Genomic DNA, 25,782 nt, shown 5'->3' with positions numbered 1-25,782 from the left:
CTCTGTACAATTCTCCTAGCTTCTCCCCACCCTCACCACTTGTCACCTCCCACTTGAGTGATGGCTCCAGGACACAAATGCTTAATCCAAATACCATTTCCAATGGGTGTCCTGATATTCTTAAACGTCTTTTCTGACAAGATTGTTGGAACCTTTTGCCCTTCATGAGAGGACTAGCCATCTCATTTTTCCTAGGGCAGTGCTGGTTTATGCCCTTTGACTTGGCTTAATTTTGGTGCCCCTTTCATGCTCAAAAGCACCCCAATTTGGATAACAATGTATGTGGTCCCTCAAACCCTACCACCTGTCCTATCACATCTCCCTGGCCATCCTTTACATGAGACAAAACTCTAATTCCTTAGCAGGAATAATGAGCAAGAACATGCCATTCTGTAATGTACAGAATAGACTTGTCAAAAGGAGTGCATTTTTTCTCATTCATGAATATCATAATCTAAATCGCCTTTTCTGCATAAGGAGCAGAAACTGAATAAATGAAGGAACAGGGGAGTCCTCCCTAGACCTTTGATTTTAATGTTTTACATGGAAATTGATAAATATTCGTCTCAATCCAGGGTAGCAAAATTTTTTTCCTCTTCAGAAATTTCTGGTGACCAAAGTTCCAGAAATTGCTTTCTCTTTCCTTACCGTTCTAGTTTCTCAAGTATTCTCTTATGTAACAGGGGAGTTAGGTCTTTGGGCGGAATTTCCCTTTAAAGATGATTTTTACCGTCAATGAGCAACGTCAGGGAGTGATGACACCGAGAGAGGTATCAGCTGACATATATATTCACGCAAACCTCATTTTTCCCCCCGTGACTCAGATACCCCGTCCCAGTTTGGCGGACAAGCACCTTCCCAGTAAAGCGCCTGCCGGCTGGGTGTGCGCGAAGCTGCCCCGTGATTGGTCCGCCCGCCGACCTCCTCCGGGGCCACCGCCCCCTCTCCCAGCCCCTGGCGCCTCCTCCTCCTCCCCCTCGCGCCGCGCCGGCCCTCCGCGCCAGTCGCTGACAGCCGCAGCACAGGGAGCTTCTCCAAACGAGGCAGGTAAACATCCTTGTCGCCCTTTGAACAACTAGCACGGGTCCGGGGCGGGGGTCCTGACAGCTGGGGTGCGCGGGCGCGCAGCGGAGTCAGAGACTGAGAACCCGGCACGCGGAGGCCGACCTTGACAGTGGGAAGGGGTCTTCACGGCGGGCTCTGGGCGCGTCGGGCCTGCCGGTGTGCTCTTTGGTCTTCCGATGACGCAGCTGGGCTGTGCCTTTCTGGCTGTGGATGCTCCTTTTATTCGGAATGGGGCGGGAATTGGGGGGAGCTGGCCGAGCCCCCTCCGGAGGGGTGTTGGTGGTACGGAGGAGTCAGACCGCTCCCACGACCCCAAACACCCAGGTGCGTGTCCGCGGCGGGAGCGGGATGGGTGAGTCTCGGGGGTAGAGAGGCTGCGGGGCGGGGAATGGGGATGATCACCCCGCGCTAACGTGGCCGGGGAACCTGATGCGGGGCGCAGCGGGCTTCGCTGGGGCGCTGCGGGAGGACAACCAGGGAGAGGCGCATGGGCCACGGGACTCCTGGCTCAACGCCAGTCGGCCGCTCCTAAGAGCCATCGAGTAGAGAGGCCTGGACGCGGACAGGGACCGCCCTTGGCCAGGCCCAGCTCTTCCAGATTCTCAGGGGGTGCGCGGATTGGGGGATGGGGCACCCTGCAGCCTCCGAGCTCTTCGGAAGAGATGGTCTCGCCCGCCCTTCTCCGGGCTAGGGCGGTCCCCATGGAGGCCACGGCCCAAGGGGCTCTGACAACCGCCAGACAGCCTGCACAGGCCTTGGGCCTCGCGGGGAGGGGTCTTGGGTCGTCCCTGCCCCTTCATTCGCGGACCGGGAGGTCCAGGCCCTTGGGACAGAGCGTTTCCTGCGTGCCCCAGGTGTGGCAGACCCTCAGCCTACGCTTTTCACTTCTTTCGTGTTCCTCTGAAAGGAGAGAACTCGATTATCTGGGGGGCTCCGAGGGAGGGGATCCGGGCCCGGCGGCCCTCCTTGGACAACAATTCTTCCCCACCTATGCGGGAGGTGCCTTCACGCTTGTTTATTGAACAGTGGAGAGGAAGGTGACATTACTGCCTTTTTGTTGTTTTTTTCCATTTACTCTTTGCGGTAGCTACAGCAAACAGATTATTTTAATTGTAAACCCACCACCGTCACATCTACCCTAACCATCCCAAAGCCACTGCTTTCTATTTTTTCGTTTCCTCATTTTCAGCTTCATACACAACAGAATGCAAGTTCACCATCCAGATCAAGGTTACCCTCCTTGTATTTGAGGTTTCCCTTTCCTTGAGAAAAGGCCCAGGTAAATAGGATTAAAGATTTTTATAGATCAAATTATCAGAAAAAGTAGAAACAGAAAACTGAATGAAAATATCAGACTTCTGGAAAAATGAACTCTCTCAGATTCGAAGAAAAAAAAAATCAGTGAAAAGGAACATTTTTACCTACACAGACACTGAGGAGCTCTTACAATGAAGAACTAAACTGGGAAAGGAAAGAAAGCAGAGCTATGGTGTGATCTGAGTATTATTCATACCTAACACAAGTTTTTCATATTTGTGAAAGGAAAATGTCAAGATTATAATAGATAAATGGTGAAATGATGAGTCATTTACAGAATAAAATATAAATTAAAGCAAGTCTGGATTATCATTTTACATCTGTAAACAACAATAAGGATAACAGCAGCCCCTAAAATTTGCATAATCCAGTTATCTGGGGAGGTGGCAGGTTTTTGGGATTAGGAAGATATCTCGCAACTAACTTTGTGACCTTGGACCGGTTACCTAGTTTTCTCATCCTTCTTTTTTGTCCATTCATAAAATAAGAGGAAATGACACCTACTTCCAGAATTTGTTAAAGACTAACTTGAACCATTTATGTAAAATTGACTATTGGTATATATACCAATGTATTTTTTTCCTAATCACGCCCCCCTCCCACCACTGGGCATGTTGTGCAGTGGAGAGTCAGTACAGACTTTTTGTAAAGCAATCAGACCACAAATAGGAAGTTAAAGCCGTGACCCAGAAATCCCATTCCTAGGAATCTACTTGCAATGGAAGAACCAAACAAGAAAAAAACAAACAAAAAGAGGCTTATACAGGTACATATTTGGGGCAGAATGCCCTAAAATCAGAACCAACTGGGAAACATCCTGAATGTATAACAGCAGAGCAGTAGCTAAGAAATCACGGCAAATTAACTGAAAGGACCTTATGTAATCATCGAAAGTCACGATTTACAGCCTGCGATACACGGGGAAAAAAGACAGGTCCAAATGCTGGTTACAAAACTGTGTCTGCTTACTCATAATGAATGCATATGTGACAAATCTGAAAGGAAAAACAAAACCAAGGAATTTTTAATAGAAATTATAGGTGATTTTCATTTTCTTTTTGTTGATGCATTACTTTTCTAAAGAAGGTCGTTTTTTAAGTGAGATAGACTCAGTTTGAAAGAGAGCACGCTCAATGTCACGTCTGCTTTTTTTAGTTGATCTCACTGCTTTTTTCAAATATTTCTCTTTTTGTTCTGGAGTAGATTTATTAGTGGCTTAGAAACTTATACGTTGAGCTTTTATTTTAAGGAATCATATCTTAGATTTATTTACCAAGTCTAGTTTTTTTTTTCTTCTTGTTTTTAGGGACTCCTGAATATATTTGAAAACTGAACAATTTCAACCAAGCCGAAGCGTTGTCTTCCTGGAGGCACAAATCCAGCTCAGCTGAGCCACAACAGACGTACGTACCCTCTGGAATCTCTTTGGTCTTGTGATGGTTGAAAATCCCCAATTGTCTCAGAAAGTACAAGTCTGGAAAGGCTGTGATCACAAGTGCCTGGTCTGGAGGCCTGTATGTGTACCTCACACCTATAGCATCATCCTTCCTAGAAAAATCAGCTTGATTTTGCAGAGAAAGGGCCACAGTTTTCTCTAGAATCATGCTGCATTATATAACAAAGCAACCATTTAAAAATATAATAAAATAATAACATACATTTCTGCACCAAATTAACACAGAAGGTGACTTTCAACCAACTGACAAAAGGTGTTGATGAGGGGAAGGTTTTCTAAGCTGCAGTTTTAACTTACCTATTCCATTCTCCCTTTTCATATCCTATTTCCTCTTCCAAGGCAACCGTATCAGCTGTGAACGTCTGCATATTAAACATTCAGAACATGCCTGTGTCTAATGAGGTGTTGGCGGCAGAGTTATAACGTCATCCTTGAGTGAATAGTGTGTGTAGCAGTCTTACAGTGGGAGAATTGTTTTCTCAATTTGTTCATCTTTTTTCTCCTTGTATTCTACTAATTACTCTCAGTATTGTGTGATCACATCAAGGGAAGTACGTGTGCCCTTTTAGGGAAAGCATTATAATGTCGTTAAGTGTTGGGCCTCTGAGGACCGAGCTCCGAAGCCCGGGTAGGAGCGCGAGTCCCTGGGAAGTTTTATCATAAATTCCCAAGTCCCATCACGAGACACTCCCAGGCTGCTGTCTGGGAGAGGCTCCAGCACTGTTGCTTTTTAAAAACTCTTTCAGTAATTCTGAGGGTTGATCAGGTTGGGGGCCCTTCATCCTGTTCAATCCAGAACTGGGCCTCAGAGTAGCAGTGAAAACACGTCGCCCCAAACTGTTGTGCACAATTTTGTATAGCTTGTGTCAGATTCTGTATAGGGCCGTGACCTAAAAAAAAGAATAGATAAATGCAGTCGTTCGTTCTTACTCACTGCAGTTGTGCTTTCTGCAGTTTCAGTTACTGGTGTTCAACCTCAGTCTGAAAATGTTAAATGGAAAATCCCAGCAATAAACAGTTCCTCAGTTTCAAATTGACACCATTCTGAGCACCTCATTTCATCTCGCCACGTGGGCATTGCATCGGCCCCCATCACAAGGGTTAATACAGTACGAAAAGGCTTCTTGAGAGAAGAGAGAGACCACATTCATATAACTTTTACTGCAATATATTATTATAATTGTTCTATTTTGTTATTAGTTGTTATTAATCTCTTACTGTGCCTAATTTATAAATTAAACCTTACCATAGGTATGTATGTATAGAAAAAAGTAGTATATATAGTGTTTGGTACTATCCAAGGTTTAAAGCATCCACCAGGGGTCTGGGAATGTATTCCTCACGGAATACTGTACTACAGATGAATTCTACTTAGCTCAGGGAATCTCTTCAGGAAGGTGGGGAATGGTAGGGGCTGTTTGGTGCCACTTCCCAATTTAATTAAGTTTCCAGTTGTAATGTGTTCTGAGTATCAGAAATTTAGCCCCTGGCATACAACCATCAGGCAAGTTTCTACCAGCTCTGACTCAGTCCCCGTGTATACATGGGAATAGGGTGATTAGGGTAATTCATGGACCTTTTTGCACCTTCTGTATTTCCACTGCTCTCCCATCCTGCCCATTTGCCAGTGCCACGCGATCTTATCTGTTGTAGCTTTGTCATGCATTCTAGCACCTGGCATGCCAGCTGTGCCCTAGATCTTCTTCCCGTTCAAGTTTCTTCAGTCTTAGCTTCGAGTGTTATTTCCTCGTGCTCTTTGAAATCCCCTTAGAATCCTGACTAAAACTGTGTGGGCTTTATGGATTATTTGGAAATGAATAGGTATCTTGCGGTGTTGGTTTTCCCAGCCAAAGATGTTGCAAGTCTTTCTCTTTTTTCCAGTCTTCCTTTATGTCCCTCCTTAAAATTTTATTGCATTCCTCATATAGGTACTACTTATTTTTAGGTTAATTCCTAGATATTCTTAATTTTTTATTGCCATTATGAGTAGAATGATTTTTCCCATGCTAAATCTCCTAATTCCGATTAATCTGGGGACTATTTTGTTATATATTGGTTTCAAAGACTGCCACCCTGGTGAGCTCACTTACGTGCTGGGAGATGTTTTTGGTTGGTGTTCCAGGTAGGAAGTCGCGCCTGGTTAGAATTCCATAACTGTAATAAGGTGATAGCTTCCATTCTTGTCCTGTTCACTACAGATGCCGGTCCTTTTTGAATTAAGATAGGGTGTGGCCTAGACATTTGTGGCAGAGATTCTTGAGGATGAAAAGGGACTGCCTTCTAATTCTGTAGAAATTATCTTAACAGCTTCAACCTGAAAAATCAGAATGGATGTTGATTTTAATTGAAAACTTTTCAGCATCTGCAGAGAATCTTATTTTTTCCCTTAACCTATTAATAGATTTCCTGATTTTGAACCACTCTTGTATCCCTTAAATAAGCCTTATTGGTCACAGTGTATTCTTCTTTTACTAAAATGTTGAAATCAGTTTGGTAGTATTCTCTTTCGGATTTTGACACCCGTATTTCTGGAGGCTGGGTGACTAGGAGCAAGAGCCCTACACTTGAAATACTAGGGTTTTAATCTTGACCTTTACCCCCTTGGCTATTAACAGGTGAAGATGCCCAAATGTGTATCTACACTAAGTTCCAGATTCTTTTAACAATTGCCTGAATTGGCACTCCCACAGCGTCTCATAGATGTAGCAAAATTAAATGTGTCCGAACCGAACCTCTTGGTTTTCTCTCCCTAGCATGGCCCTCCACCAGTTTCCCCCACTTTGGTAGATGGCATTGCCACCATGGGCCTGGTCACAAAAGCCACAAACCTGGCTAACTCGCCCTCCTCCATCCACTCTATCAGCAGGTCTTAATTGGTTCTTTCTGCAAAATACATATCTGCAAAATCATTTATCTGTAGCTCCTCAGCAGTTTCGGCACCATTCCAGGCCACACCGCTGACTTCCTTCAATTGTGTCCTAAGTGGTCTCACCATTTCCTTTCTTGCCCCTGATTTTTATCTTTACACAACAATCAGGGTGATCTTTTTTAAAAAAATAGCCCTAATATGTTACTTTCCTAAGGCCCTTTAATGGCTCCCCACTGCATTCCAAATGAAGTGGAAACTTACACTCAAGGCCCTGTGAGCCGGCCCTCACCCCCTCCAGTCCCTACGGGCCACCTGCCTTCTGTCCCATCAGCTCCGGGTATGACATCCCCTTTTTGGTCCTTGAACCCACAAAGCTAAGTATCTCATGCACCATTCTGTCCTCAGCTCCTCAGTGCTACAACCTTAGAAAACACTGAAGACATAGTTATTGAATGAATCGATAAGTAATCATGTCATTTTTGACATTTTTCTTCATTTTTTGACACATAAAAGTTCTTAGTTTATTCATCCTCTCATGAAAAATCTGCCCAGTCACCACAGATGAAGTCACTGAAGAATCTCTACTCCTCCTGTCAGGACTCTAGCTCACTCTTCCCAGCACCGACACTGGCCTTCGAGGTCCCCCCGACTCTGTCCACTCTGCTCTGGCGTTCCGTCCTCTGTTTCCTTGAGGTCTTCGTCTTTTCACATAGGTCATGTCTTGCGAGTCTATGTTTGGGTCCTTTTTTCTTTGTGTAATCCAAGGAACCATAAATCACGCCAAAGCCCATTGCCTTGCCACCACCCAAATGGGTTCTGAACCCGAACACAAAGATGACATCTGGTGTGGCCTTACACATTTCAGCTAGTTTTCCCCCAATTTCCGCCTTGGGTGCTGTTGGCTTCCCAGGGCGAGGACGGCAGTGACCATTTGTCTCTGCTGCAGTGGTCTGTGGGTCGTGAACTTCCTGGTGTGGATGGTTCCTGTGTCGTTCGTGACGGCAGCGGATCTTCAAGCAGACAGGGAGGGAAATAGCTCCATTGTTTCTGTGCTCATTGATCAATTCAAGTGTTCTATTTCTTTAAAATCTGGCACATAGTACTTATTCCATAAATATTTGTTGAATGAGTTCATTCTAAAGTCAATGTCTGTAATATATATTTTAATAGAAAGGCAATCTCACACAGATTTTTAACTCATAAAACAAAGTTGTGTGTGGTAAGCTGGAATCAAGGATATGCCAGTTGACCTTTTTGAGTCGTGGTGGTCTCATGTAGAGTAAGAGGTATTAAACACTATAAGGTCTTCCTTATTTTATCACAAACAGAAAGAGATTCACCAAGTCTCATTTAAGTTTTGGGTCCCTCTTGTCCTTAGAAATGATTCCCTACTTTAAATGTAGTTGTTACTTTTAAGGCTCCTCATAATTAAATGTTGCTTTTGTTCTCAACTGATTTTAAAATGATCTAGTTTTAATAGATTCTATGAATGTATCAATAGTATGAACATAATAAAATATAGAATAGTCTACTCTATCCAACTTTATTCAGTGGTCAGTTTTGAAGTACTAACCAGCAGCACATGCCGTGGCTCTGGTTCCCCGCTGCCTGTGTCTCTAGACCACGGTCATCCTCAACTCTAGACTCACCACGCTGCCTCCTGGTGTCTCTTGCCCCACACATAGCTCGATAACAGCAGTGCCAAAGCCAAGCCCCTTATTAATCTTCCTCCAGACCTGTTCCACCTTCTGCACTCTGTCCACACAGCTGCCCAGTGCAGAAAACTCAATTCTTCCCATCTCTCACCTTCCATGTCAAACACCAAGCCCTCCAGAAGGTAGCTACCTTCTAAATCAAACCATCTGTTACTCTTCATTCCCTGGTCAGGGCCATCACCTTCTTCTACCTTGATCACTGTAGTGTCCTTCTAACTAGTTTCTGTACTTCCAGCCACACACCCACAAAATCTCCAGTCCATTCTCCACAATGCTCTTTCTGAAAGAAAACCCCAAACTTTTCAGTGATTTCCCACTGCCTTCAGGATCAAGTTCAGAGTACTCGACATGCCTTGTAATTAGGCTGACCATGTAACCTAACATCTAAACTGGGACACCTTTGAGCATAAAGGGGGCACTATTAATATTAGCACAGGAACAACAGGCGTAAACCCTCCCAGGCAGTCAGGATGCTGCTCACCTTGTTCGTGTGGCCCTTCATTACATGACCTCCCCCACACATTGACGCTTCACTCCCATGAAACCCCTGTGGTCTCCAGACCTGCCAGTCCTCTCTCACCACCTCTCGCCCACCTACTGTGTCTGGCCCTCTGAGGACCAAGTTCCTCTATGTGCCTCTTTTACCATGTGGTGTCATCACCTGCTCATCTGTCTAGTTGAGCTTGTTGAGCTGTAACTCTTACAACCTTGAACAAGGCATGATCCATGCCAGACTCAGTGTTACTCCCCTTGCAGCCTCTGTCTCCCGCCTCAACCATGTCAGGTAACACCTCCATTCCTGGCTGGCACACGAAGTAAATGTGTATTTAAGTGAGTTGAAGATGGTAGACAGTTGGCCATTGCAGAAAAGAATGTTTTGTAAATTTGTAAACACGGTTCACTATAGATAGCTATTTGTTAGCTTGGTTATTTCTTATGCCTTATCATAGATGTTTTGATGCTCCTTCATTCATTCAGCATTTATTTTGCAAGTCTATGAGCTGGTTACTGCATCTAGGTACTAGGGATACTGCTGTGCATGAAACAAGACTCCTGTCCTGGAGGAGATGAACCATAAGCAAACAATAAATAATAGATGTCAAGTAGCACCCTACTTGCTGGGTAAGGGGGTACAGTGGAGTGCTGATCTATGTAGAGTGAGGTGGACCCCCTGTTGAGGTGATGTCACAGCAGACTGAAGCCGTATGAGAACTGGAAGAAGAGCCTTCCAGGCCCTGGGAACAGCAGGGACAAGGGTCCCAAGGTAGGGGAGGGTCACCAGGTGTGAGAAGCAGTGGGAAGGTCACATGGGGCCTACCTGGCAGGGTCAGGACTTTGGGTTTTATCCTGAGTTTGAAGGAGTGGTGTGGTGGGGCCTGACAATGGGAAGGCTCTCTCAGGCGGCTGAGTGGGGAGCACACTGGCCAGGAGCAGGGAGGCTGGTGGGAGGCTGTGGAAAGACTCCAGCTGGCTGGAGTCAGAAGAGATCAGGAAGACTTCCCCCAGGATGGTAGAGCTGGAAAATGTGACAGGTTTCGGGATTTAGGGTTTGTTTTCCAGATAGACTGATAAGATTTGCTGATAGAATCAATGTGTGCTGTGAGAAAGAGAAAATTCAAGAATAGCTCCAGGGTGTTGGCTGGATTTGGCTCATTTGAGTGAATGAAATAGTTGTGGTCACAGAACCCCTTTCGCTTAGGAGGTACTGACTGAGGGTGATAATCCCCGAGTTTAGTTCCCTGGGGTGGTTGCGCAGAAGGGTGAGCAGCGTGGAGGCCAGGAACTGGGCGCCTTGAGCAAATGGAGAGTGGACCAGAGGAGGGGCCTGCGGAAGGCTGACTGACGGAGATGTGGGTGTGGCCGGTATCCCAGCACCCTCTGACCCCTCCCCCAAAGGGCCTCCAAACCTCCTAAACTGGCATGATCTGAGCTGTTTAATGGGGCTTGTAACTGTCAAATATACTTTTATTTGCTTACGGCCACCAAGACATTTCAATGATAGTAAAAACATACACAGGATGTTAATTAATTGATTTGTTTCATTCTTCTTTTTCTTCAGAATATTATCCAATTAGTCTTTAGCTCTGAAGGTTATATAAAATAATTTTCTAGTACTTGCTGCCACTTTTACTTGAAGATAAACAGTGCTGGGGAAAAGATTAACATCAGCACTACAGCATATGCCATTTTTGGTTTTATGGTACCTAATGATAATTTAGAGCATATGGTTTCACTTGGGGTAGAAGTTGTGGAATAATCATTCTACCATGTGCTTTTGAGCTCCGACTGTGGACCTGATCATGCAGAATAAGTGAGATCTTTAGTCTGAAGTGAGATTTTTAATTAGATGAATGAATATACATTCTGCAAAGGGGCATAAATTATCATTGAGGATATTTGGGTTGTTTGTTTTTTCCTAAGCCCTTTTATATAACACATGTTTCTTTTGTACCAAAAATTAGAAGACAATAAGTCACTCGTAAGTCATTACATGCAGAACTAAAACTCATTCAGTCAATGAGTGGCTGCAAATCTTAGGAACACAGCCATCCTTACCCCACTTTAAGCAGCTCCATCCGTCTGTTCATCTATAAAGAGAAAGATTAATTTACAAGTGGGGCTTGCAAAATTCAGCATGTTTTTTGTTTCAAAAAAAATTGTATTCCTTTGAGGAAATTCTTGCTGGCACTGATATGTTCAGGGGATATTCATTCCTTCACTTAGCAAGTATGTACTGTGTACCTTCTCTGTGCCCGGCATGCCCTAGCCCCTAAAGAAATAGCAGCAAATAAGAGACTTCTTTCCTTCTTACATTCTCACAGAGAAGAGACAGAAACCAACTATTTGCAAAGTTATTTCATTACAGCAGCACCCACCTGGTGGGAGTCTTCCTAACTAGGCGTTAGACTCACAAGGCTTCCACGAATGCCACACCAGGGTCACTGTGGTCCACCCAGTAGCCGGCGATATGTCTCCACCCCCAGGCCCCACAGTGACTGCTCAGGTTTAAGGGCATGAGATTCATGCGAGTGGGTGACAGGTTCCCCTTGCTGTAGAAGTCCCAGGCCCCACACGAGCCAGTGTCCCTTATAACAGCCTGATGGGCACAGCTTCCAGGGTCCCCACGTGGATGTGTTGGGTGCAAGGATCACCAGTCTAAAGTCCAAACTGATGGCAAACCCACCAAATGTTTGTAGGCTTTCCCAGTCTGGCTGCAATTTATAAGTCAGGTTATTTTTACCATAAGCAATGTTGCTGGCATTGCACCGTTATCAAGTTTCCGGGAAACGGCCAGAAATTATCCTAAGGTCAATTTGTCCTTCGTGAAGAAGCATTGTGTTCACCCCTTACTGAATAGCTACTTCTGTCATAAGTGCTGCAAAGGAGCAGTGCAGAGTGAAGAGCATTTTTGACTGAGGTGCTGGTGCCACTGCTCTGCATTCATTTGTTATGCAGCAAAAGTTAGGTGGTTTCAACACAGACATTGTGCTCTGACACCTTCTTCATTTTGCAGATAAGTCATCATGGTGAAAAGTCATGTAGGCGGCTGGATCCTGGTTCTCTTTGTGGCCACATGGAGTGACGTGGGCCTCTGCAAGAAGCGACCAAAGCCTGGAGGAGGAGGCAGCAGCGGAGGCAGCCGATACCCAGGACAGGGAAGTCCTGGCGGCAACCGCTACCCACCCCAGGGTGGTGGCTGGGGTCAGCCCCATGGTGGCGGCTGGGGTCAGCCCCATGGTGGTGGCTGGGGTCAGCCCCATGGTGGCGGAGGCTGGGGTCAGCCCCATGGTGGCGGAGGCTGGGGTCAGCCCCATGGTGGCGGAGGCTGGGGACAGCCCCATGGTGGCGGAGGCTGGGGACAGCCCTATGGTGGCAAGCCCAGTAAGCCGAAAACCAACATGAAGCATGTGGCAGGAGCTGCGGCGGCTGGGGCCGTGGTGGGGGGCCTGGGTGGCTATATGCTGGGGAGTGCTATGAGCAGGCCCCTCATACATTTTGGCAATGACTATGAGGACCGTTACTATCGTGAAAACATGAACCGTTTCCCCAACCAAGTGTACTACAAGCCTGTGGATCAGTACAGCAACCAGAACAACTTCGTGCGCGACTGCGTCAACATCACAGTCAAGGAGCACACGGTCACCACCACCACCAAGGGGGAGAACTTCACCGAGACTGATGTCAAGATAATGGAGCGTGTAGTGGAGGAGATGTGCACCATCCAGTACCAGAAAGAGTACCAGGCTTACCAGAGAGGGGCGAGCGTGATCCTCTTCTCTTCCCCTCCTGTGATCCTCCTCCTCTCTTTCCTCATTTTCCTAGTCGTGGGATGAGGGCAGCTTTCTGTTTCCACCATCCTCGTCTTTTACCAGGTTGGGGGAGGGGGTATCCAGCTGCAGCTCTTCAGTGGCAGTGTCTCATTCACGCTTCTCCCTTTGTCACCCGTAGGCTAATCCCCTTGGCCCCGAAGCCACAGGGAAATGCAGAGCAGGCCTGGCAGGCTAAGTAGTCAAGCCCATTTGATTGGGTCCTTTATGGGCCATTGCAAGTGCCAGGCTGGTAAGGGGGTCACAGCGAATCATCATTCCATGATCTAGGCTTATTTTGTCTCCAGTGCAACAGATTGAGACTAAATAATCCCAAAACAGTCTTCAGATGCCTTTGCCTACTTACCCCTGGCTCTGCGAGAGCTCAGCACACTAACACTCCATCTTAGTTAGCAGTGCTTTGTTAGCAATGCGGACACGTTTTCTCATTTGTTTTAGGAAAACCTGACTGCATTTGCGTGTGTAAACAGCATTTCTGCCAAATTTGCAAGGATACTCATTCAAAAAAACAAAACTAGGAATCCTCAGCTCTTGGGCCCAGGCTCGGCCTGCTGGAGAATGTGTGCCTGTGTCTGCAGAGAATGTGACAGTGATCTGCATTCCGCAGCACAGGCCACACAGCTGCTGTTGCATCAGGCGTGAATATTCAGGCAACACTAGACCTCTGAGCAGAGGACGGTTTCATAGGGCATGAACATAACTAACATAATACGAGAGGCTTCTGGGGCTAAAACTGTCCAACATTTGGGAGTGGTGCCCTCGGAGGGTGCCCACACCTGGCATTCCTCTGTTTATTAACATAAACTGTAGATATTTAAAGCAGTTAAAAATTAAATTACCCTCTGGACACAGAACAAATCTCCTTTGTTCATTTACCTGGAAGTAAAAATGATTTTGACATTGGGTGAAACCAGATTTGAATACAGAGGAAGCTGCAGCTGCAGACACACCAGTATCAGAAGGTTATGCAATGAAGAAAAGGGTTGATGCACAAAGACGCGCTTGCATTTCTTCACAGTATCTCATAATTGTCACAAACCAGAATTGGGTTGAATCCTTTGTCTCTGTGATTGGCTTTTGAATGGAAGAATAGGGAATAAAAAAAAAACATGTTAGGCTGGAGATTACAGAAAAATGATCTGTTCAGAGTGGAAAAAGAAATTCTGTTTCTGTTATTTAAATAGGTAAAATTACTCCTTGGATTGTTCAATATTGTCACCTAGCAGATCTCTGTTGTTATTCTGCAATGTGATTGGCTTGGATGTGTGTGGGTATTCAATGTAAAAAACCCAACATATATATATATATATATATATATAGTGCACATGACAAACAAAATTTCCGTTAGAGCAGTTAACACCTGGGGTCTCTGCGGCACTATCTGTTTTTGTAAGGTACTAAATGCGTAATACGTGGGAAACCCTTCTGTGTGGTCTTTAGGCTTATACCATGTGCACTGAATAGTTTTGTATAAGGATCCAAAGTGGTCTTTGAAATTGCATGTACTTTATATTTTCTATATTTGTAACTTTGCATGTACTTGTTTTGTTGTATAAAAAATTTGTAAATGTTTAATATCCAACTACAATTAAACAGGAGCTGAGATGACCCTCCTCTGTGGAGTCTGCCGTTGTGGCCACTAGAGCACGGCCCACCTCCTGGCCCACCTTCTGCCGGGGCCCCCAGTCTGGAGGCCACCAGGGTGCTGGGGCGGCCCCTTGACCCCTGACTGTCCTGGCAGATCTGCCCCTTTCTTCCCTCCCCCTCTCTCTGAAAACTAGCAATAAACACAGAGTCATTACCTTAAATTTTGTACTGGGCAAAGATGTAGATTTTCAGGCACCCTTACTTGACCCAGTGACTTCAGGGAAACTTCAAGAACCCCATTTTCATTGTTCTCCTTGCTGATTATACCATCTCTTAGTTTGTCAGGGCTGCCAGAGTTTCACAGGCTGGGTGGCTTGAACAACAGACTTATTTCCTCACTGGAGGCCTGCAGTCCGAGGTCAGGTGTTGGCAGGATTGGTTTCTTCTGAGGCCTCTCCTCTCCCTCGTGTCTTCCCACAGTCTCTTCCCTCTGCACGTGTCCACGTCCTAATCTTTTTATAAGAACACCACTCAGGTTGGATTGAGGCCCACCCCAACAGCCTCATTTTAACTTTAACTCTTCAAGCCCTAATCTCCAAATAGTCACTCTGAGGTATCGGGGACTAGGACTGCAACATAAGAACTTGGAGGGGACACAATTCAGCCCCTAATGCCATCTTTCTAGAAATGTGGCGGCAGTGTCGCTCCCACCACAGTGCAGAGGCGCCCCCGACTGCGTGCCTGGTGGGGAACCACATGCACACGCAGCCAGGATTCCCATGCTACAGATGCCATCCTCTGGATTACTCTGTGTCCTCAAAAGGCTAACCCACTGCCCATCACTCCACTTAGGACTGTCAGGTGTGCCTACCTCGGTGCCCATGGTGGAGCAAACAGAAATGCTTGCATTGCGGGTCCAGCACCTGAAATCCAGCCACCACACGCCCTGGCTGGTGCAAAGTGAAGGGCGTGTTGATCAAGCAAGTTTGTTTATTTTGGCTCATACTTAGGAAGATCTAAAACCCTGAACTCGATAATGTGCTTCCTACACACACACAGACTGCAGACACACCTGGCTTTGAGTTATACGGATTGAGTTAATTAACAAAGATGAGTGTTAGCTGTAATTTTGTGGGTGCTTCAGAAAGCTGGCGAGCTCCTATCCTCCATTGCTGCCAATTTCTGAATGCTAGGCATGCCCATCGCCCTGCTCACAGTATCTGCCCACACATGGAATGTGTCCACTCAGGTTTCTCTGTGGCCTCAGCTCACCTTCCCAAAGCTCCAACTCCAACATACAAGGAAAGCCCCACAGATTTCAGACCCTCCCAGCTGTGCCAGATGGCCCGGCCCATTGTCAAGACTCACAGACCAGAGAACGAACCCACCAAGGAAAGAGGCTGTATTTTCTTGTTCTAGCCAATGCCCTACTTCCCGTCCTCCTACATGTCTGAATCTCCTTTTATTTTGCCCTCTGATGAATAAAAAAGAGAATGACTACATGCCCAGCCAAGCCCAGATCCCCACCATACCCCATACAGTCTGTCAGAGATCATTCTTAGCCTTGAGAATTTTAGGAGCAAGATTTTTCGCTGCCAGCCATGGATGAGGCCCATTGTGACTGGCACTTCTGAGACCCACTAGCTTCTGCTGCTACCTCCCCCAGCACATGCTAGGAATGAACTCAATGAATAAACGAGGACCGGCTGTTTGGCTCTGTTCATTCATCCAAGTTACGGAAAATGCCCACTGAAACCACCATCTTGATTTTGATATAATCACCTGAAGAATAACTAGACAATAGAAGTGGTTTGGGGGGTTTTTTGTTTTGTTTTGTTTACTTCTAGAGAGAGGAGAAGAGAGGGAGAGAAACATCAATGTGTGGTTGCCCCTCACACGCCCCCAACCAGGGACCCAGCCGGCAACCCAGGCACATGCTCTGAGTGGTAATAGAACCCACGAACCTGTGGTTCACAGGCCAGTACTCAGTCCACTGAGCCACGCCAGCCAGGGCTGGACAACAGAAGCGTTTTACTCAGTATTTCCTAGCATGCGATCATAAAACTGCAGCCTCCAGTGGAAGAGCATGTGTGTCCTCCAGGGTGAAGAGTGTAGACCAGACAGTATAATTCGAGCATAAAGAGACTGGGTGAAGTTCTGATCCACGTTACAATTTGGATGGACTTTGAAAACATGATGCTAGGTGAAAGAAGCCAGACACAAAAAGGCAAATATTGGTTGATTCACTTTAAATGGAGTGCCCAGATTAGGCCACACAGACAGGAAGTAGATTCGTGGTTGCCAGGGGCTGGAGAACAGTGGGGGAATGAGAATTGACTGCTAATGGGCCTGCAGTTTCTTTCCAGTGTGATAAAGATCCTCTGGAGTTAGACAGTGGTAATCAGTGAACAACGTTACGAATAATACTAAACATCACCGCATCGTGCCCTTTGAAATGATGGATCTCATGATATGTGAATTATATCTCAATGAAGCTTTTTTGTTTAAAACGCACATTAACCTGCCTGGGGAGGGTTTAGGCATTGTTTGAGATTTAATTTGTTATAAAAACATTTCTGCCCACTCGTTTTTCTCACAGGTGTTCCAGGAACATGCACAGAAGCACTGATAGCCTCGTGTCCACTGTGTTTATAAGCACTTGGCCCGAAGGCTTTGCTGGCCACAGAGCCGAAGCCTAAATCAGGGAAAGCTGGAAAATGTAATGTGACACTCTTGGCCTTTGAAAAGGTGAGCACTGCAACACAGGGGTGGGCAAAAGTAGGTTTACAGTTGTGAGTGCACAAAACACAGAGTTTGTTCTTGTATTGTCATTTGTTAATTATTGTATTGTTTATTTGCATTACAACTGTAACACTACTTTGCCCACCACCGTATTTGACCACAGACTCGTTGAGATCAAACCTGCTTACCTGTCCCGCAATTGTTGTAGAAAACCAGCGGGTATCAAGAGCTGATGGAATTGTTACCAGGCGAACAAACCTACTACCCAGATGGGGCGGAAACTCAGCCCTCTACTCGGCATTAAATACCAAAGGTTCCTCAAACAAAGCTGTGGATCTTTGACCCACAAATGAACGAACGTCCTGGGAAATTGCTTCATGTACCAGTTCTTGTGACAAGTCTAGTAGATTACAAATTACTCTCACAGGGACTGTTTCAACAACTCTCTTCCACCTGGTGGAAACTTTACCCCTTGCCCCAAAGAAGGCGTTTCTCCCCGTTTCTTAGTCTGCCCAGTGGAGGAAGCTGCGTCAGTTCCTTCCCCACCTCACAGCAAAGTAATGCAGATGAGTAAGGACACGCCCTGGCCTGCTGTGAGCGAGGTCTTTGCAAGACTGGGCAGAGCGAACACCAAGCCCTGAGAAACGGAGGCCTTCATTTGTGCCTCCGCTTCCGAACTCCCTCATTACATTCCTGTCTTTTTTACTCACCTTGACCTGCTTGCCCTGTTCCGAGGCCTAGCTGGACCCTGTAAGAACTGGACTCCCCAGCTGAATCACACTCCTGACGTTTTCGCTCTCCCTGCATTGGTTCCCCTTCCATCTCGTTTTCCCTCAGGAGTTTATACCTGATCCTCTTTCCCTGTGTGTCAGCTCACACCTGAGTGTCACTTCCACTGGAGGTCAGGAGATCAGAGAAGCTGGGATGGGGCATTGGTTCGAAGACAGTTGGAAAATTCCCAGTGTTTCCATATGGCAGCTAAAGTGAAGGGGCAAGAGGACCAGGTCAGCTCTGGAAATCAGGGATGTTCGAGGTGGAGGTAGATGTGGTCTGTCAACAACAACCAGAGACAAATGAATGAATTGCCCCTGTCCTCCCCCTACTAGGGTGGGGGTGATCGTTATCCAGGGCTGGAAAAGAGACTACATTGTTCAGTAGTGTTAGCCCTTCCTCCCCGGCCACAAGCCCAGTTAGATGGAAAAGCTGGTAGGGCAGAAACAGTTGTGAGAGAAAAAATCCAGAACACCAAACATGTCGGCTGTCCCCCTGTTCCTTCCTCTCCAGAACCCTCTCAGTGGCAGTCCAGTCCTCCACTGGTGCACCCCCTGCCCTTCCTCACTTCCCACCAAGAACTGGCCTCATCGTCTTCCTTCCAGGCAGCTGTCTCTGCAGACTGCCACCACCATGATTGCCACCTCTGCTTCCCTCTGACAGCCCTGCCCGGCACCTGCCGTTATATACACTGAGCCAAGGCGCTCCTGCAGGATCCCAAATATTAGCGGTTAGAGCTTACTACCATCATTTCCCCAAGTCTAATTTTAAAAGGCATTTAAAGTGCATAATTAATCTGTACCTTATTGTCCTTAGTGGCGACCCTCAGATGCACCATTCCTTTTCTCATGCTCTTTCCTCCACGTGGAATGTCTTCCCTACCCCTTTTCCACCTGAAAAACTCCTATATACACATCAAGACCCAGGTGAAATGCCTATCCCTGCCGTGTGTGGACCCCTTTGTGAGTCCAGTGAAGACTATGGACCCTGTTCAGAATAATGTTTTGTTTTGGTGTTGGTTGTTCCCCACCCCCGCCTGAAGCAGCATTTATTTACCCACTGAATTCCAAGACATCTAATTTAGAAATCTGGCATCTCAATAATTACCCATGTTCACTGACATGGACTGACGCACACGGCACCATCAGGGCAACATGAGGGCGATGCCAAAGAGTTACAGAAAACAAATCCGTGACTCTTAACCACAACCCAAAATAAAACAATAGCAGGTTCCAAAACTTTAGATGCATTGCATTGAAAAGAAGGTTTGTGCACGTCACAATTTAAAGAGGCAAAACCAGGCGCTACCAAAACCTCACACGTTCAGAGTTTTTATTACAAAGCTGACCGAGAGGAGCAAGTGGTCTCTTTATCAGCTTACCTTAACAGTTTTCCACTAGCTGAAGAAAGAGGTGGGAGGGGTGAATTTTTTTTTGCATGCACTGGATGTGTGCCTTAACAAAACACTAGGCTCGTTTTAAATGGATCATTTCAACATCACTGTAGCCTGTTTCAGCCTGTTTATAAACTTCCCCATTGCTTCACTTGTATTTCACAAAGATCAACAGGAATAATAAAATGCCTCGTTCAGAGGGTAGTTGTCTGCACAATTTGAAAAGGGAGCTCCTTCGGGCTCAAAGCAACCATCAGTCCAGCAATGCCCATCAAGATTTATCTGAAGCTGTTTTCCAGGGGTAGGGGAGCAGTTTCAAGTAGCTGTGCTGTCACTACAGAGAGGTTTAACACTAGATATTTAGTGCGTGTTGTGAGGAAGAATTGGTGATGATGGGGGAGAAGAGTGAAGGAAGGCCAGGGATCCACAAGCTTTTCAGCTGCCTTCTCCTGCTTCTTCATTCTGCTGTTCGCGTGCTCAGAGGGTGAGGTCATCTCACAACCTCATAATGAGCGTGGATTGCTTACAGGAATCCTCATTTAGTGGGTCCTACTCAGCTCTGGCATCATCCAAGGCTTCTTTGCCTAAGAGGCAGGATGTGGAGAAGAATAATGTGCTCTTTGCTGATTTCAAAGATTTGCTTGCAGGCTGCTGTGGGGTAACTTAGGACATGCCCCTCCATGACTTCAGAGATCAGGCATCTGCCTGGCCATCAGCCATGAGGAACGAGGAAAACAGTCTGTATATGGATGTCCCGGCCCTGTCCAGGCCCCTGTGTCTCAAGGCTCCTGTGTTCATCACAAAAGTGTAGAATTTTCACGTGCTACTCTCTCCCCAAACCTAGAAGTATCACTGAGGCTGGAGGTGGGGTGCCATGTCTTCTGCCTGATCTGCCACCATCGCTGCGCTGCCCTATAATGTGAGTAGTAAACGTCATGTCCATATCTGCGAGTCCCCCTGGTAGTCTTTTCGGAATATCGCGAACGCAAGTGTAGCTCCCCGGCTTGGAGCTCCTGCATTAACAGCCACCCTAGAAGCTTCAACCGCATGTTTTTCTTCTCCCTAGAAGCTACTTCTGCCAAGTAGTGGTGGTAATCGCCTTTCATCTTCAGGTAAAATACCTTTCCCTCATACTGGAAATCATTGCAGTTGTTGATCAGGAACTTGTCATCATTGCACACTGTCTCCCGCTCCTTCTCACTCTTCTCCCAGTAGGCTTTAACTATCTCCAAGTTCTTTTTATTTCCACTGGTCATGATTTTCTGCTCAGTGCTGCCGCTGATGACCCTTCAGGCAGATCCCCTGGAACCAACCACATCCTTGAAGGCCGCGGAAAGAGGTTTCGGCCTTCATTGAAGGGAAGTTCACTGAGCTCTGTCACCTCCTTCTTAGCGAAGGAAGGTCCTGTTGCGGGAGCATTCCATCCGCTTTACCAACCACACTGCCGCAGTAGCCACTCCGGGCCTCCTCTGGCGCCAAGCTCCTGGTCGCCTAAGAGGCTGCCGGCGCGCATGCGCACTGGCTTGCCAGCCGCTGGAGGCTCAGGCTTTAGGCCACGCCGCTGCTCTCGCCTTCCTGCTGGCTGGTCCCCTGCGCTGGGACTGCTGCCGGGGATGCCGCCCGTCGGAGGGAACAGAATAATATATTTAAATACGTAAAATAAAGTACAGAGATTATACAGGAAACCAAATGCTAAAATATAGTTATCACAAGCAGTTTTACACTGATTAAATATTTTAAAACTCACTAAGTAAGACCTGCTGGACCTACTAACTACCATATTTTCCTAATGACAAGTGTAAGTGATATAATCCGGAACTGGAATGACCAACTTGTCCTGGTTTGCCCCATATGTTAAATCCCGTGTCCTGGGAGCCCCCTCAGTCCTTGGCAAACTGGGACAGTTGGCCACAGGCTTGTGATGTGACATGAAAACACCTGTGACTCCAGTGGGTTCTGGTCACAGGTACAGCTAACGCTACAGTGTCTGCTGCCGGCATTCTTCATGGAAAAAAAGGCTGCATTTCAGGTAGAGGTTAGTGGAAATAAAGACGTGATGATATTTTTCCCATCCAAGTTCAGGTATCTCCCAGATTTTATCCACCGACTGCCCCTTCCAGGGTAAGAACCCCTACAACTGATGGGACAAAGTCAGGTCTCCTCTCCCCTAATCTTTGTAATTTGTTCTTAGATTCACTGTAACTTAGCAAACTATTGTCATTGTTTATTTTAAAAGTTAATAGAAGCCTCCAATACTGAGGGGCCGCATGCAGCAGGTGTGTGTGGAGCACTGGAGCACTCGCACAGCTGGACCTAAGTCAGTTAAACAACTTTGGGAAATGTTAGTGGTTTTTATTAAAGCTAAATAGATGCCTACCCAATAACCCAGCATTTCCACTCCTGAGCATTTGCCCAACAGAATGAGAGCCTATGTTCACCAAGAGCTGTACATAAGAATTTTTCTAGTGACTTGGCCAGTGGGGCTCAGTCAGTTGGAGGGCTGTTCCATAAGCCAAAAGGTCGTGGGTTTGATTCCCAGTCAGGGCACATACTCAGGCTGCAAGTTCAGCCCCTAGTCTGGGCGCTTGCAAGAGGCAACAACCATCATTGTTTCTCTCTCACATCAATGTTTCCCCCTCTCTCTCCCTCCCTTCCCCTGTCTCTAAAATCAATAAGCATGTCCTAAGGCGAGGATATTTTTTAAAATAGAATTGCCATAGCAATTACATTCATAATAGCCCCAAACAGGAAACAACCCAAATGTTCATCAAGTGATGAATTAATAAATAAATGTGGTCTATTTGTGCAGGAACGAGAACTGAAAAATCACACCTCTGGGCAACAATATTGATGAAGCTCACAAACATAATGATGAACAAAAGAAGCCAGCCACAAAACAGTACATATTGCATGGTTCTAGTGTTATAAAACCCAAGAGCAGGTGAAACTGTACTGGGCATTAGAATTCAGGATAGTAGGTATCCTGTGGGTGGGTGGAGATCAGGCATGAGGCTTTAAAATATTCTGCTGGTTACATAAGGTTGTTCAGTTTGTGAAAATGTATTGAATTGTGCACTTACAGTATGTGCACTTTTCTGCATGTTAGTTATATTTCAATAAATGCATTTCTTTACAATGTTGGGTCCCCCTTTCCCATATGCTGCCAGACCTCATCCCTGCAGACTTTAATATCAAGAAGCAACCTTACCCTGCCATTGCCAGGTTAGTTGGCTCTAGGACTTGATCACTACTTTCCACACCGACTGTGACCTGTCTTGATGATGCGCCAACCTTCCTCCTGGCCAAAGCCCTCACAGACCCAACCTCTAGCACGAACGCCTTCAGTCTTCACTAGTTGTCATCACAACAGTAAATCCTTCGCTAGTGATTCTGACAGGCTCTTGAGTAATTAATGTGTACTCAAAACAGCTTTTAGACCGCAGCTTACTTCCTCTTATAATATCTTGGGGGAAGCATTTGTATCGATGTCTATGATTCCAACAGTGCCAAGCAACATTTGATAAGCCCTGTGAGTAGTGGGGGACATGATACCTCCTGTCCAGTTGTGAAAACTGAGGTGCTTCCACCACCCCCAAAGATACACATTAAGTAGGTGTTTTACTGTCTGAGACAGAGCAGTTATGTGACAGAGAAGGCTAAGCTCTCCTCTAACAGATGAGAACTAAAGTCACTCGAGGCAGAAAACAGCAGGGTGGAGATTAGAACCTGGGTCACTGGTTGGTACCAGCTTTCTTTGCATCCTCTCCTGGGATGACAACCACCATGGGTAATGAAGGAGTCACTGCCTCTGACACAGTAGCTGGCCCCTCCCACCTAGTACGGTAACCACACCCTGGGAAAGGCCTTTCTCCTTTTGGACATTTTCCTGCATATTAGGGAGAGAAGAAACTCACAGATCAAATGATCAGGTTGATTGGACTTTTTTTAAAAATCAGAGATGATGAAAAAAGTGGAGGGAGGCCGAACAAGGAACTTCAACCCAGTGGCCAAGTGTGGCACCTCTGCCCTTCCTAGGGTCTGCCCTTTCCCAGTCCACTCCTTCTGGACCAACTGAAATGACAACATTCAGCTTGATACCCCTGCTCTAAATCTTCAATGGCTCTCTTTCTTCTCAATTACAAACATCCTATTCCACGGACATTCAGTGACACCCAAGACAAGTCACTGCCTTCGGTGGTTCCTGATAAACTAGGAGCCAGCAAGGCTACCTCTCAGAGAGCACATCCAACAGAAAAACAATCAGATGTCCACCAGAAGTCACGTGCCAGGACCTTCAGAGAAGCACTATTTGTGCCAGAAATCACCCGTAAGCCCACCAACAGGGAAACGGAGATGCCATTTGTGGGATAGTCTCACAATGGAATGAACAACCTGCAACTACACACAATGTGGGGAGATCTCAAGAAGTAATCCGAGCAAGACACACAAAAGATTATGTTCCATGTAACTCTGTTTAGGTCAAGTACAAAAACAGGCAAAACTAACCTATGGTGGAAAAAGTCAGAATAGTATAGGGGAGGGGACAATGACCCAGCGGGGACACACAGAGCCTTTGGGGGTGCTGTCACATTCGGCTTCTTAATCTGGGTGCAGGTTACACTGGGGTGTTCAGTTTGTAAAAATACATAATGTGGCACACTTAGGATATATGTAGCTTCCTTTGAAAAAAAATGAGTATGGCTGTTTAGACAGCTACACAGCTTTCTAATAAGCATGATATTATTTTCCAAAACACATTTCAATTGTTTCTCTAACATTAGGCTAGGAGCTCCTTCAGCTGCATTATCCCACCCTATGCTCTGCCTTCCTTGGCACACCATGGCCCCAGGCACATGACAGACTGATAAATCTTCAAAACGCCAAGGTATGGTGGGTGATCTTCCCACACACCAACCCTTCTGGTACAGTTTGGCATTGTAGCTTAACAATCACTGTATTTACTTATAAATGCTCTCCAAAGGTCCAACACCTCATCAAACTAGGAAATGGTATAATCATGACCCATTCATGCATCCTACACCTCAGCCTTTCCCTGTTGCCTTTTTGGTTAATCCACATAATTTCCTATTGTTCATACACTCGTGCGAAATATATCATTGGTTCTTTTCATCCTGGAACACCGAGCCCTGTGGAATCAATCTCATTCTCCCTGTTTTCACAAACATGATCAACATGAAATTATATTCCTAATGTAATTGTTGATGCCAGAAGACACAGTTCACCAGACCCTCACCTCTCAGCTCATTTAAAGAGACGAATGTCCTCACACTAATTCCGTGGTTGTTTGTTTATCTGTGCAGAAGGGATTGGAGCAGTTCTGCCCTCTCTGCATCTGCTGAACCGTTTTCTTGCCTCGTTTGCAGCTTCCAGAGCTCCTCTCTTCTGAGCATTTTCAGTCTTCCACACCCCTCTGTGCCTCTGAGAACAGTCTTTTGTTCCCTGACAAGAAGAATCTGCAGCCTCATCAGCTCTAAACCAACCTCCCACGATGTTCTGGGCAAAGTCCTGCTCAGAAAGGGATGAAAAAGACGGACGGAGGCGGCCTGGAGGTGACTGTACCAGACGGGGACAGGCAGGCTGAACGGTACACACAGTTCAGAACAGAGCAATGGGCCCTCGGGGACGGCACCGCTTGCCTGACAGGGTGACCTTGGGCCTATCTGGGTCCTGTGACCTCACAGCGTGAAGGAGCCAGACTAGAGGGTTCTGAATCCTTTCCAGCTCTGAACATCCCAAACCCTAATTATGATCCTATGCATCTATGCAATGAACAAAATTGTACTGACACTTGTCTCTGAAAAGTGAAATATTAAGAGATCTTTTCTTTTTTTTCTGCATTTTACGAAGTCTACTCTAAGTCTGCACTACTGTGTTTGTGCGTATGTTCACAAGACCAGAAGTCTATGATTCTAGATCAAAATAGTAAAGTTTTGCCCTGGCTGGTGTGGCTCAGTGGACTGAGCACTGGTCTGTGAACTGGAAGGTCGCAGGTTCAATCCCCAGTCAGCGCACATGCCTGGGTTGTGGGCCAGGTTCTTAGTTGGGAGAGTGTGAGAGGAGACTGATTAATCTCACACATGTTTCTCTCCCTCTCTTTCTCCTTCCCTTCCCCTCTCTTTAAAAATAAATAAATAAATAAATAAATAAATAAATGTTTTTTAGAGAGTAAAACAAAATAAGATTTAAAACTAAAGACAGAGGAGAAAAAAGGTCGATCTGGAGTCCCCAAATCCAAGTAGAGCCCTGAGGCTTTGTCTTAGCTGCGAATTTCCTACCTCCAGGGCCAAGTGTTTGTAAACTCTTCCAGCGCCATCTGCTGGTCAATCTGGAAGCAATCGTTTAATTCGGTTCCCAAGGGGACTTGGAAGCGAACCTGGAGAACCCAGACGATGTCGCATTCAGGATGGTGATCATATTTTATTTACAGGCAAATCTCCCTCCATACACCTCCACATTCACTTTTGATCCTGAGTTGCAGTAATGACTGTAACGGGGACATCTGAGCAAGACCCTTTTGT

General features: G+C 46.2%; 1 protein-coding gene and 1 pseudogene across 2 annotated transcripts; one reads left to right on the top strand and one right to left on the bottom strand.

Moving 5' to 3' along the window:
• The first annotated feature begins 946 nt into the window (after positions 1 to 946).
• Positions 947 to 14,359, top strand: LOC114506608 (prion protein). 2 transcript variants are annotated; one of them, XM_036009593.1, is made up of 4 exons: positions 947 to 1,047; positions 3,690 to 3,785; positions 11,937 to 12,053; positions 12,087 to 14,359. In XM_036009593.1, the coding sequence occupies exons 3-4, from the start codon at positions 11,947 to 11,949 to the stop codon at positions 12,754 to 12,756; spliced, it is 777 nt and encodes a 258-aa protein (XP_035865486.1). In that variant the 5' UTR covers positions 947 to 1,047; positions 3,690 to 3,785; positions 11,937 to 11,946; the 3' UTR covers positions 12,757 to 14,359. The 2 variants fall into 2 exon arrangements, with proteins under 2 accessions (XP_035865486.1, XP_028380169.1); XM_028524368.2 differs by lacking the exon at positions 947 to 1,047 and having other exon boundaries at positions 3,689 to 3,785; positions 11,937 to 14,359.
• On the bottom strand, positions 7,211 to 7,653 carry LOC114506075 (annotated as a pseudogene).
• Positions 14,360 to 25,782: the final 11,423 nt, after the last annotated feature.

This window comes from Phyllostomus discolor, chromosome 9, assembly GCF_004126475.2.
Source record: "Phyllostomus discolor isolate MPI-MPIP mPhyDis1 chromosome 9, mPhyDis1.pri.v3, whole genome shotgun sequence".
Classification (NCBI taxonomy): domain Eukaryota; kingdom Metazoa; phylum Chordata; class Mammalia; order Chiroptera; family Phyllostomidae; genus Phyllostomus; species Phyllostomus discolor.
This window is presented reverse-complemented; position numbering and strand designations above follow the sequence as displayed.

Coding starts and splice junctions, on each gene's coding strand:
- LOC114506608 (XM_028524368.2), top strand. CDS start 11,947: ATGGTGAAAAGTCATGTAGGCGGCTGGATCCTGGTTCTCTTTGTGGCC.